General features: G+C 40.8%; 3 protein-coding genes across 4 annotated transcripts in view; 2 read left to right on the plus strand and 1 right to left on the minus strand.

Moving 5' to 3' along the window:
- NUP205 (nucleoporin 205) overlaps positions 1-5,227 on the plus strand; it is a 50,486-nt gene extending 45,259 nt beyond the window's left edge. For both annotated transcript variants that reach the window (XM_029963552.1, XM_018080664.2), the window contains exons 38-43: positions 23-149; positions 849-1,015; positions 1,394-1,517; positions 2,379-2,507; positions 3,210-3,283; positions 4,301-5,227. In XM_029963552.1, coding sequence (XP_029819412.1) covers positions 23-149; positions 849-1,015; positions 1,394-1,517; positions 2,379-2,507; positions 3,210-3,283; positions 4,301-4,453 — 774 coding nt within the window. In that variant the 3' untranslated portion in view covers positions 4,454-5,227. The remainder of the gene's footprint in view (positions 1-22; positions 150-848; positions 1,016-1,393; positions 1,518-2,378; positions 2,508-3,209; positions 3,284-4,300) is intronic.
- A 1,000-nt stretch (positions 5,228-6,227) lies between these two features.
- On the plus strand, positions 6,228-11,892 carry ARL1 (ADP ribosylation factor like GTPase 1). The gene is made up of 6 exons (XM_029963648.1): positions 6,228-6,328; positions 7,884-8,021; positions 9,312-9,393; positions 10,348-10,459; positions 11,128-11,306; positions 11,512-11,892. The coding sequence occupies exons 1-6, from the start codon at positions 6,325-6,327 to the stop codon at positions 11,540-11,542; spliced, it is 546 nt and encodes a 181-aa protein (XP_029819508.1). The 5' UTR covers positions 6,228-6,324; the 3' UTR covers positions 11,543-11,892.
- A 550-nt stretch (positions 11,893-12,442) lies between these two features.
- Positions 12,443-13,002, minus strand: part of UTP20 (UTP20 small subunit processome component) — a 60,739-nt gene continuing 60,179 nt past the window's right edge. The window contains exon 62 of the mRNA XM_029963431.1: positions 12,443-12,755. Coding sequence (XP_029819291.1) covers positions 12,600-12,755 — 156 coding nt within the window. The 3' untranslated portion in view covers positions 12,443-12,599. The remainder of the gene's footprint in view (positions 12,756-13,002) is intronic.

A 13,002-nucleotide genomic window follows, 5' to 3' on the forward strand; every position in this document is an offset into this window, starting at 1 on the left:
TTTTTTTCCCCTTTGTTGGCAGATCTGTGCAAACGTGATGGAATACTGTGAATCGCTTATGTTGCAAAGCGCCCCCAGTTTTCAGCACACTGTTTGTCTGTTTACTCCTAGCCTGTCAGAATCAACCAACCGAGATGGGCCTCGTCAGGGTGAGCTTTTTGACTTGCTATTTTGAGACTGAATGGTGTGACATTTGGGCTAGTAGAAAGTGATGAGCTAGAGGCTGTAGTTTCACATACACTTTAAGTCACTTTATGCCAGTACTGTAGGTGCTCGTTTTCTAATTCTGGATATGCTTGTTCAGCCTTGCACTAAGCCAAATCAGGAAACCAACCAAGTTAAACCAAACAAATTCGTTTCATTCACTTCCCGTGGCAACCTCAGAAACATATATATTGGTAAAGAAATGTGTATGTAAATAAATAGCACAGGAGAGGGGAAGGTGCGGGTTTCTCTTTTTCAGCGCTGTGCTGGGTTACATTATGTGAAACTAGGACTTCATTTATGACATGTAAGATGTGTTTTGATGCTGATTGGAACTACTATAACACGTGGTAAGAGTTTACAGTATGCTATTATGCAGTTGAGTGATTAAAATATGTAAATAGTGAGACTTCTAACCTATTACATTTCACATGTTACACTCAGTACTGCAGCCACAGAATTTTTTGCCTAGACTTTCATTTGTGTTACTTCTGACACACAAGTGCAAAATATAAACTTGCCAGTGCTTTCCTGACTTTGACTACTTTATTGACAGAGAGCATACCTTATTGGTTCCTTGGGATTTTTTAGGTGGTTTGGATTTTTTTTTTAATTTATTTTAACTAGTTCAACATCTTGTCCAGATACACAAGCACCAGTGGTCCCGTATTGGCACTTGCCTGGCCTGGGCATTATTGTCTACCTGCTGAAACAGAGCACTAGTGATTTCTTCAGTTACTATGACAGCCATCGTCAGAGTGTTAACAAACTGCAAAATGTGGAGCAACTACCACCAGATGAAATAAAAGAGGTAATTTTCTTCTGTAATTTATGTATTGTAGTAACTTAGACATAGCTGTAACAGAGACTCCAAAGCATCTTAGATAAGTAAGCAGTTTCACTTCATGTGCATATTCCTTCCTACTGTTGCTGAAGGGGTCCATAGAATGTGTGATCTAAAACTTTAGGGAAAATATTAACTTTGTAAAAGTTGCGATTTTCATAATAGTTGTTTGGGGATATGTTTAATTTTTCGATTTTCAGTCATCAAATTCAAAATAGAGAGCAAGGTTTTGAAGAAATAGTCGCTTACAAAAAAGTTCTAGATACTAATATGTAATCTTATTTGCTTATTTCTCTTGATATTCTGTGATTCCCTATAGTCTGTTTTTTTCTCTTCTGACCACAGCTGTGTCAGTCAGTTATGCCAGCTGGAGTTGACAAGATTTCCACTTCGCAAAAATATGTGTTGGCAAGGCGACGCCTGGTGAAGCTAATAAACAACCGAGCCAAACTGCTCTCTCTCTGTTCTTGTATCCTTCTCAAATTGAAATGACCCTCAAGGTGATGCTGCAGAAAAGCAGAGAAATATAAACAGGTTTTTTTACCTGGATTTCTGACCACTTTGAGCAAAACCTTTTGCAAAAAGGAAACTTGAAATACTGGCAATTAAATTAAGAGGGTGTTGCTGTGCTATTGCCAGAATGTAAGTATTTTCAAGTTAGTAATTCCCATTTTTGAGACCCTGCTAAGACTTTCTGCTACATGATAATAAAGGAGTAGTTACAGCCCAGTTCTTCAATTTAGTATCCAGACTTCCTAAACATTCACATGCACAGAAGTGTGGTGGAAGAAATATTCTGAAAAATTATTTTGATGTGCCTATCATAACTGAAGTTTCCAGTCTTATAGTCCACCTTGCATAAACCTAATCTCATAAACACCAGTAAATCTATGGAAATAACCAGTCATGCACAAAAGAATTGTGATTCAACAGATCATAATTTTCCTCTAAAATCTCCCTTGGGAAAGATGTGTTCTTGCACACTTACCTGTTGTCACCAACGATGTTACTGCCATCCCTAGCTTTATAACCTCACTTTTATTGACTGTCTCTGCAGCTGAGCTACCATGACAAACCATATGAGCACTCATGCTGTGCTCTGCTGTGGAGGGCTGGTTTAAGGCTCTAAGGGTGAGTAGCAGTAGGGAGCCAGCACTGCACTGAAGAGATAAGGAGAGTGAGGGCGAGCGATTCATTGCCAGGCCGTGGCAGAGGGGGATGACAGATGGTTGAGCTAACATCTTCAGCTGCTTCCAAGTGTGTAAATATAGAGTAAATGTACTATCGAAACACAACAAAATTGGGCTCCTTCACTTAGACATGTCTGCAGATATTATAGAAATATGTCTCTTCATTCTTTGGCGTCATCTGGAACACTATCTACTGCATTGCACACCCACTGACTCCCAAGACCCACTGCTGTCCTCTAGGATGTCATTTAAGAAAGGAAGGCTGCAAGGTAAAATTTCTCAAACATCAAAATGCCGCTGAATGACTTCTGATGGTTAACTTCAAAACCGATTTGCTACTATTAATATATTTCCATTTATATTTAATAAAAGATATTTTGTTTGGATTTGGTATACCTTTGGATTTTCTACTGGAGAACTGGCAATACAGATACTGTTGACTCCCGAACTTTTGGGGTTTGTGTATTATACGTAACCTCCAAAGGAAAGTAAAAGTAACTATTTTTTTATTTCTGTTGTTCCAACTAAGTGAAGTTCAAATAATATAATCAGATCAGTGATTCAAAACAGTTTATAGGAAAATATTTCAATATAATAATTTAAGATGAAATTAAGAAATGAAATTAATATTGGTGGGTTTAAAAGTATTTTTCAGAATTATAGGTACCATTGATTCACCAGATGATTTTAAATTTGTTGAATTTTGGTTTTTTAAAAAAAAGGGATGGAAGGAAGTCAGAAAGGGAGAAAGTTATTTTGCTTAAAGCACTATGTCGTGTGGTCAAAACTATTTATGACTCACTCTGTGTGTATTTTCTCTAAATCATTTAAGTCAAAAAATTAGTATAATTACTAATGCAAAAGTTTACTGAGCAATTTGGAACACTGTGTTTTAAACTCATTTTACAACTTGATAGAGAAACAGTATGGAGCAGCCAACGTAATTTTTACATCTCATTTTCTATTGCTAGATTCCTTTGGTTCCGAGCCTAACTTGGATTTCAGTAGTGGACTAAATCGGGTGAGCCAGCATGATATAGAACAGGTGAGATGTGATGGTCTACTGCAGGGTACAGAGTGTGCCTGACTACCCTGCAGCTGTTGGGAGCAGGCTGACTGTTGTTTTCCCACCTCTGAACAACCTGCAATAACAGCATACAAATTAATTTAGGATTAATGAAGCGTTGCAGAATTTTTTTGGAAACTATTGTGAAACAGGTGGCAGTTGTGCTACTGTGCACGTATCTTTGAATCTTAATATGAAAAGTTAAATGAAAAACGAGCTACTTAAAAAAAAAATCATCATTCTTTTTCTCTTACAGAGTAGTCAACTGATATGTTTTTTTTTTTTAATAATAGCTCTCTGAAAATGTCAGGTATCCTTGAAAGACTGGCAATATGAGGGCAAGTTTCCCAGTTTTCTGTGATCCTATGGCTGTTTACTACAGCTCAGCTGCAGCTAGGCTGTAGAGAAAGGAGATCAAAAGGGTAACAGAAGTTGTGACTATAAAATGTGAATGCTAGCCCAGAAGTAATTTCCACTTACACAGCAATTTAATATGTACAGCATCATCTTGCTAAAATACTTAGAATGTAATTAACTTTTTCAGTGACTTTTTATATATGTATTAATGAAAAAATTGGACTCTTAACTCCTAAACAGTCCTTAAGTCCTTCCAGACTAGGAAAATTTTAGTTGGAAGACGTGTTTGTGTGACTGTAACTGAAGAAGCTGAATTATAACTGATAATTCCTAGAACAGGAATTTAATTCCTAAAACTTGGAGAGGTTATAAGGAGGTAATATTGAGATAATCAGTAAATGTGCTGAGTCACCCAAAACCCTCTGTAGAAAGTCGATCCATTATATAATTTATAGAGAAAAACGTGAGGGAAGAATGCAAGTAGTATTTATTAGAAGAGTCAGAAAAAAACATTCTTTTGAAAGCAGTTCAGAAGTAAATCACAGCAAAAGAGTTGACAGTCAGTTGATGATGGATAAGCTAACATTCCAGGAAGAGAAGATTTTGTATTGATGACTGCATCTAATCTCTGTTCTTCAGCTTCAGATTGAAGCCACAAACAGCTTTGGTGAATCTCTGCAGAAGAAGCTTCTGGAAATCGAAGCTTTATATTCCAAGGTTCGGTCACGATACACCTTTATTCAAGCTCTTGTCAGACGTATCCGTGGTCTCCTAAGGATATCAAGGACCTGAAGGACTCTTGATACGTGCTGCTTGGCCCATGAAGCAATGTATAAGGGCAGGCCTTTTGGATCATTGTATTTTCTAGATCAGACATTTTCTAAATACTGTCAAAAATATTTTGTTCCTTTTTTTTTTATCCCTATGGATGTGTTTTGTGTATTCTTTCCTACTGCTCCCAACCTGACAGAAAAAATAAAGGATTGTTTTCAACCAAGTTATGATTAATGTAAAATTTCAAGCAAGAAAGAATTCTAATGGAGGACATCAAGGAAACAGGAAGTTCTGCAGCTGTGATGACATTACATTTACGGATGCTTTCAGAGAAAACTAAGAGTTTTGTGTATGTTGTTCCTGTTTCTCACACAGATTTAATGAAACCATGGCATTCAAGTTTCATCACTTGCAGACTGTGATTACTGTGGTGTGGATTCTGTATTCATTTTGCACCGTGAACTTCTTGTTTCTGCTCCCTCTTGTCTTATTTTCAGCTGAGAGAAGTACAAGCTGCTTTACTTTGAACAAGTTTATATAAGGAAAAAAAGAGTGGTGAAAGTCATGGAAGGTGACTGCCCTAGGTTTGGTACTTATGGCTCTGGAGTAAAGTTTTCTGTGCTATTCTTGCTGAAACAGAAGTATAAAGACAGAATAAAATGCATGGGGAGGAAGCCAGCAGCTGTGAGTGGTAGGTTGGTTCTATAGTTACAGATTGTTCTCCTATGAGATATTCATATATCCTTGTCTCTTCTGTAAAAAAACTATTAAAAAAAAAAGGCTTGACCACTGATTATTGACATAAGATCTGTTGGATTTCTCCCTTAACTCGGTCTGATCTTATGGCCCAGTTCACCACCTGTGCCTTGTACATTGTTTCCCCTGAGTTTTCCTTACTTAAGTAAATATAAAATAATTATAAACTATTATCTGCACAAACTAATTATGGATTACATCATTTTTATGCAGAGATGATGACAGCTCTGCTGTCGGGTGAGGGTTATTAGCTATTCCATAGGAGCAGCTTGGTATTAGTATATTTTACACAGTTGGCTTTTGTCTATTCTCATCACGGTTTTTTCTTTTTTCTCCACCATTCTCCGTGAAAACCAAGAACTAACCTACAGCGCTTCTCATTAAATACACGGATGTAATGTTGGCACTGTTGACTTAGAGGAATCAGCTTCGTTTTAGAAAGCACACCATGGTGTGTGGCATTTCGGTAACGTCTGCACCGCGACTCTATCCCGCGGTGCTCCCGGAGGGGCCGCGGTGTTCCCGGGGGTGTGCGGTGACCCGGCTCCCGTAGGTGCCGCGGTGTTCCCGGGGGTGTGCGGTGTTCCCGGGGGTGGCGGTGCCCCCGCGCTCACCGGAGGTGTGCGGTGTTCCCCGCGGTGTGCGGTGCCCCGGCTCCCGCAGGTGCCGCGGTTGTTCCGCAGGGGTGCGGTGGTCCCGCTAGGTGTGCGGTGGTTCCGCGAGGTGGCCGTGCCCCGGCAGCACGCGGTCCCTGGCGCCCCGGCCGGTGCCGCCCGCGCGTGCCCCTCCCGTCCCCGCCGCCGCAGAAAAAATTTCTTCGTGTTCCCCCCGCTCGTTGGGGTCCCCCCGGGCGCCCGCGGGTTTTTTATTCCACTAAACTTTCTCCGCCTCTTTCCCGCCCGGCCGTGTCCTCATGGGGGCATGGCACGGAGAGCCCCGCGCTCAGACCGTTCCGTCCTCGCCGAGGGCGGGCGGCGCCGCCCGGCCCCGTTGGTCGAAACGGCGGCGGCCAGCGGGGCCTGAGCGCTTGTTTACTCGGCGCGGCGTTCGACGTGGAGCCGGCGGCGGCGGCCAGGGCCAGCGCGCGGAGGGAGGGAGCGAGCTGTCGGCGGGCTGCCGCCGAGCGGCTCGACATGGGTGCGGAGCGGGCGCGGGGCTGGCGTGGGCAGCGGCGCCGAGGGGTCCGGTCCGTAACGTCCGTCCCGGCGGCCCTACACAGGGGCGGCGGCGGCCGCGGCCGGGCCGGGGTTGAACCCTCCGCGGGGAGGGGACCGGTGCCTGACCGCACACTGCCGGCGGATGCGAGCGCCGCGCGGGCTGCTGCACCTGCCCCCGCCCCTACGACCGGGCCGGGCCACCCCGCGGTCCCTCCCGGGGCGCGCCGCAGCGGCGCCTCAGGGCCGCCTTGGGTCGGCGCAGCGCTGCCCTGCGAGGGCGAATCGCCCGAGCAGCGCGGCGGGAGGGGGCGTGCGGTCGTATCCTGAGACCAGGATTAAACTCCGACTCAAGTTTGTAATGGACTCTTAATAAGGAATGTATTATGAGAAGAGGTGCTGCAGGATAGTAAATGAAGTAGAGGGAATTGTAAGAGAGGCCCTGAATGCAAGGGTGAAGGGATTGGCATGAACCTGTTCTATTACAGATGGTATTTGAGCAGTGTTTTAGCGTGGGAAAAGCGTACATATTAGCATATAAAAAGAGGCAGAGGTATCTGGCAGTAAGCAAAGTTACTGACTTAGAGGAAACTGTTTTCAAATCTTAGGCCTCCATGGATCCAATAGTAACCTTCTACTTGTAATGTTTGTATTGAAATACCTTTTTTCCATCTCAGTTTTGTTAAAGTTATTCACTTGTCTCACAGTAAATGCCTTGAGAAGCACTGTGCAAACTGGCCACTGATGGCTCCTTATACCTTTGCCTTTTACAAGCTTTAAGTGTATTGACAAAAATATTCTTTAGCATTACATATATTTGTTATAAGAATCATTGGAAAAAACATAATTGTTACAGGCTTAGAACATTAACATTCTTTCTACGATTAAACATCTAGTAGGCATAAATCAGATGTTAATCTGGCCAGAAGTACTCTTGCATGCATTTAGAAAATAAATGACATGTTGGGGTGAGCCAGTTTTGAAAAAAAAAAAGAAGGGGTATTTAAAATCAGCTCCTGGACTTCTCTGTTAATGTACTCGATTTAGTGCAGCTTCACAGTTTGTAACAAACTGATTTAACGTGTACCTACTGATTTATACTCCATTTTAAGAAAAAAGAAGTGGATGGTCCTGTGGAAGACTGTAAAACATCTTCTGAGGCTGAATTCTTTCAGGCGTCAGCATGTCCTTCTCTAGTGTTTGGTATTGAAAAGATAGAGTCTGATACAAACAAAAGAGAAGATGGCTCAGATTTTGGCAAATGAGAGAAAAGGAAAAAATAAAATTGTAACCACAGTGGGAAAGCTGTAACATAATTTGCTGCATTGAGCTACCGTAAAATCATAAAATAGCAGCATAAACCAGGAAGACATAAAGTGGTTCAGCACACAGCTATCTGGGCAACAACCTGAACTTATCTGTTTTCATTGAAGAAACATATTGTAGCCCCATAAGAAATAAGGTTGGTCTCTGTGTCTTTCCATATCTGCCATATTGCTAGCTGACATGGAAACATCTTTCTCTTCTTGTTTTTGTAGGGGGCTTTTTCTCCACCATTTTTTCCAGTTTGTTTGGAACTCGAGAGATGAGGATTCTCATCCTGGGGCTGGATGGAGCAGGAAAAACAACCATTCTCTACAGGTTACAAGTTGGAGAAGTTGTTACCACCATTCCAAGTAAGTGATCAGTGCCGTAGGGAGAGTATTTGCCTGTAGCCTGTGATTTGCCTGTAGCTCTAACACATAAACTTTGTCAGCTGAACTTAATACATGCTTCCTTCATAAAAATAGAACCTTATGTTGTAGGAGCCTTGCACTGTTGTATTTAAGAACTTTCTTCCATAAAAGCATTACAAAACAATATTATGCTGTCCTACAAAATGCAAAAGGCATTTGACCTTAAGATGGTTAGCAATATTTGGCAGGCTTTTTGTGATAGGTCAGTGTTCAGCAGATGGTAACTTTGGATTGTATAATTCTTTTGTTTCCAGATATAAGCTGTTATGACAATTCCAGAGATCATTGTTATTGTACATAGGATGGTGTCAGTGAATCACACCTATTTAATTTTCTTTTTTTTTTTGACAAGAGTCTTAATTAAATAAACACTTTTTTTTTAACATGGAGAAGAAGAAATCAGATGATTTATGTTCTGTAGAAAATGTAAAAATACTCAATGTGAGGTCTCACACACCAACCTGCTGCACCACCATGTGTGTGTCGAAGTGGCCTGGCCAGGATCGCCCTGTGTAACATGAAGGACAAGGGATGCTTGACTTCTGAGTGCCTGTCATATCTCTTGTGTTCCTCCTGAATCTGTCAGTTTTACCTTTTAGAAACCAGCAGTTTGCTATGCTGTAATCTTTCTGCCCGAGGGTGTTGCTTATTTTAGCCTCCATAAATTCTAAGCAGCCTGTGCCCACCATTCATTTCCCTGTGCTGTGTTTCTCTGGGCTGGAAGGAAAAGGAACGACATACGTGTTCTAATGCAGCTTTGTTGCCATCTTCCAGACATCTCAGTGTCAAGTCCTCTGCTGAGAAACTGGTTCTGCTTTGGTTATGCTGAGGTTCTGACCACAGTGCAGACCTTGCAGGGACATGAAGGACACATTCCTCAGTGTTCTACTGCTGTCAGTTGTGCACTTGGTTATCAAAGCAGGCTAGTTCTTTACCCCTTACTCTGTTTCTTTTGGTGATTTCAGGCATACTCCTGTTGATTTTTAACAATGTTAGCATTTGTTACAGATCTCTACAATCTGTTTACAATGTGGTTTTATTGTTCAAAGAAGAAAAATTACTGTGTTATTTTGAGCCATGTTTGTTGGGATAACTTTGCAAAGGGCATGAACTTCATTATGCAGCTACTGAGAATTTTCAGGCCTGAGAATTGCAAACAAAGTGCTGTAATAGTCTTCAGAAAAAACAAAGAAAAATCACCAAGAGTAAAATTGTGTAACTTTGTTTCAGCCATTGGCTTCAATGTTGAGACAGTGACATACAAGAATCTGAAATTTCAAGTTTGGGACTTGGGAGGACAGACAAGCATAAGGTAATAAATCTCTTAAAATCAAAAGATGTAATTAAATTTCTCTAAAAGCTGCCAAGTTCTTGGAATTCTCAAAGCAGGCACTTCTGAAAACTGGTTTAAGTTTTAAAAACAGCCCATTGTCAGGAGAGCACTTTCTTCTGATGGAATTCAATTTGTAAAACCTGTAATGTACTACAGATTGGAAAGAAACAAGCAGCTGTTTGTATTTGTATACAATTTGCCTTGAAAAACAAGTTCATTAGTGTAGTAGGCAGTTGAGTAGCATTGGAGAAAGAGAGGAGTGGGTGATATAAACCCAAAAGGATACTTAAATATTCTTAAGAATGCAAAGCTAGGAAGTTGGATTTAGGTGTAGACAGTAATTTTTTTAGCAAGCTTTGCAAGTTTTGTAATGAGTAATTATTAGTACCCCTGTATGATCCTTTTTTCAACGCTCAGTAGTAAGATGCAAAGTAGTTAGATAGGAAACTGCAGTTAGTGAGGTATAGGTTCCTTCCCTTTTTAGTTTCAGTACAATAATTCTGAAAAAGGTGGTTTGTTTTGATCCTTGTTAATCACTTGCCTGGATGAATTAGTTATTTAAGATTTCCCTGGTTATCCTTCTTTGATGACCGTAATGAAGAAGCTTGTGTCTTCAAACTTTCCTTGCTTCCCTGTCCCTTGGTTATGGTCCTGATGTCCTGCAGGCTGATTCCCAAATAAATTTGTCCCCAGCACTTCTGTCCTTTCCCTGGTTTCAAGCTGCTTTTTTGTTTGTTTTGTGTTTTGTTGGGCTTTTTTTTTGTGTGTGTGTTCTGCCTTGGAAAGTATTCGTACTGTCTGTTCCTTTTTGTAGCCTGTTGAAGATATCTTCTACTTGCCTTCTTCCTCTGGGTGATCTGTTTTTAATTATCTGGCTAAAAAGAACTGCTAAACATGCAAATTATATGACTGGAACTTCTCTTTCTTCTGCAGGCCATACTGGCGGTGTTACTATTCAAACACAGATGCAGTCATTTATGTAGTGGACAGCTGTGATCGAGACAGAATTGGCACTTCAAAATCAGAGCTTGTTGCTATGTTAGAGGTAAGAAAACAAGGATAACAGTCCTTATCAGTAGACAAGAAATTGAGAAATTAAAACTTTTTTATTTGAGTGAATGTGAAATTTGATTCAGTGAATCAAGTGAAGCTCAACTTCACTTGTGAAACTTCACCTCTCAGCATAGCCCAGGCAACACTTCTGACTGAAAAAAGCACCAAATACACTATAGATATTTCATGGTTCCTGGCAGTTACTTGCATGAAGCCTTGTGGTCATATGAAAATTTACCTGCCTCAAGGACAGCTGCTCAGTACTGCAGTGGTGGCAAAATCAAGCCCTGAAAGATTAACAGTAAATAGGATTCTACTGCATTTTGAAGCTGAAGAACATACGCAGAACAGGGTAATATAAATAAGGAGTTGAGCAACACCTCATTCCCTCCCCAGTTCCTGCAAGCTCACTTAATGTGCCCTGTTAAATCCAGCTATCAGCTTGTTTCATAATTTGGACTGGCCACCTTCTGAAATTGCCCCTGTGGGATACCATGATAGAATTGAAAATAAACACCGTTCTTTTACTGAAGAATTTTCTAGAGAACAAAAATCAGCAAACAAAATCATTGACAGCTGCTGAAGTTTCTGGGTTTTCTCTGCTTAAATAAATTCAGTAAAAGTCTCTGCGACAACTTCCATGATTCCCTTTTTTTGTAGGAAGAAGAGCTGAAGAAGGCCATTTTGGTGGTGTTTGCAAATAAACAGGACATGGAACAGGCCATGACTCCCACAGAAATGGCAAATGCCCTTGGCTTACCGGCTTTGAAGGACCGAAAATGGCAGATATTCAAAACCTCTGCAACTAAAGGCACAGGCCTTGATGAAGCAATGGAATGGTGAGTAACAGTCTAGTTATGCTTCATTCATAGGCTTAATTTTACAGGCTTGGTTTTGGTTTTTTTTAAGACTGGATCTGTGGAATATCTGACATAAAAGATAAGAATCCACATTAAAAGAATGAATGGTTTTCTCCTAAAAGTATTTCAGCAGAACTGAAATGAGTTTTCAGTAAATTGACTTAACCTTTTTTTTTTTACCTAGGCTGGTGGAGGCCTTGAAGAGCAGGCAGTGATACAAAACTGACCAGTGCAAGGAAGTTTCAGTTATATCCAGCATCCCTCCTTCTGCAGTTAAGAATTTTCAGGCCACAAATACTTGTAAATAGGACAGATCTGAGTTTGATTCCTGTAATGTGGATGCTTCTCTTGAATTGTAAAACTGAACTAAGTGAATGTCTGTGTACATTATAATGCTCTAGTTCTTTCTTTCTTTTTAAAGAATGTACTTATGTTAATTTGTATGAAAGTCTTACTGGCTGGGAAAGATTTTTTTTTTGTCATCCCCCTCCTCCTTTGGTGGTTTTGAGTGGCCAGCATATTGGTGTAGTTAGAACACTAATAAAATCTGAAACTGTCAGCTGTACTCAGAGGTGTGTTGCTTCTTAGAGGTTGCTTGCTAGCTGCTTGCTTACAGAAACAAGTCCAACTGCTGCCAGCTTTAGCAGCCACCTAAACACCTAAAGAGGTTTCCTTAAGCTGATGTTGTTACACTTCATAATCGTTCAGTGTAGACACGCTGACGTACAGCAACAGAGTACAAGTAATGAACTCTTGGCTGCTAACACAGCATTAGGTTTCTGAAAGGAAAATAAATGTCTTCAGTAGATACCTACTGCCCTGATGTGCCAGGGCCATAATTTGAATTTAACTTCCACCTCCTTAAGCTGTTACTCCTGTACTCTCAGCTTAGCCAGAAGTGACAGGTAGGTAGCTCCGTACAGCTGCAGAAACTGAAAGCCAAATCAAAGTCAGGAGGCAGAGTGTTTTCTCTCCAGGATCAGGGTGTTCACAGGCATGAATGCAAGTCATCACAGAACCCACTTCTTACAAATGAAGTAAAATTTAATATAAAATATCACAGTTGTTGCCCATTCAAGTGTACATGCTCTAGTAAATATACAGGTTTGGAAAAAATTGAAAAGCTTTTATTTAAGATCCTTGATGAAAGAGGACATGAAAAAATGCTAATAAATACATTTAAAATATGTAAATACTTTTTTTAAACAGTAATTAGTTCTTTAGCTCAGTATTACTTTTCATAAATTAATCCTCCAGGAAGGAAAAGCCTTTTCATTCCACCATTGCTAAATCCTTCAGTGCATGACTTCGATGTCTCTTAGCCTTGTGCATAGGGCGCAGGGATTCTATTTTTCTCTTTCTGGTTTCTGCTTTATTCTTATGTCTCTTCAGCTTCCTTCTTGCAGCAATATCAGGATTTGCTACAGTCTAGGGAAAAACAGTACATTGTTTGTTCAGTTACAGCCAACAGCAGTCCCTATGAACATCAAGTGCTTTCTAAGAAACTGGTGGCTGCTAAGACAATGCACAGGTGTTCTCAGGTTCCTCACAACTGAGGGTATTCAGGCTGCTCTGCCCTTCAGGAAAGCGGGAAAGCATGACTGTCAGCTAGAACCTGCCCAAGAGGCTCATCATAAACAGTTTCTTGTGAAGTTTCAGAAATGAAATGATGAAA

This window comes from Manacus vitellinus, unplaced genomic scaffold (genome assembly GCF_001715985.3).
Source record: "Manacus vitellinus isolate BGI_N305 unplaced genomic scaffold, ASM171598v3 scaffold_5_pilon, whole genome shotgun sequence".
Lineage (NCBI taxonomy): Eukaryota > Metazoa > Chordata > Aves > Passeriformes > Pipridae > Manacus > Manacus vitellinus.

Bases quoted from the DNA above. Each gene is read 5' to 3' on its own strand.
- ARL1 (XM_029963648.1), top strand. The intron at 9,394-10,347 runs GTAATAAATCTC...TTTCTTCTGCAG, and splicing joins GGAGGACAGACAAGCATAAG to GCCATACTGGCGGTGTTACT. The intron at 11,307-11,511 runs GTGAGTAACAGT...TTTTTTACCTAG, and splicing joins CTTGATGAAGCAATGGAATG to GCTGGTGGAGGCCTTGAAGA.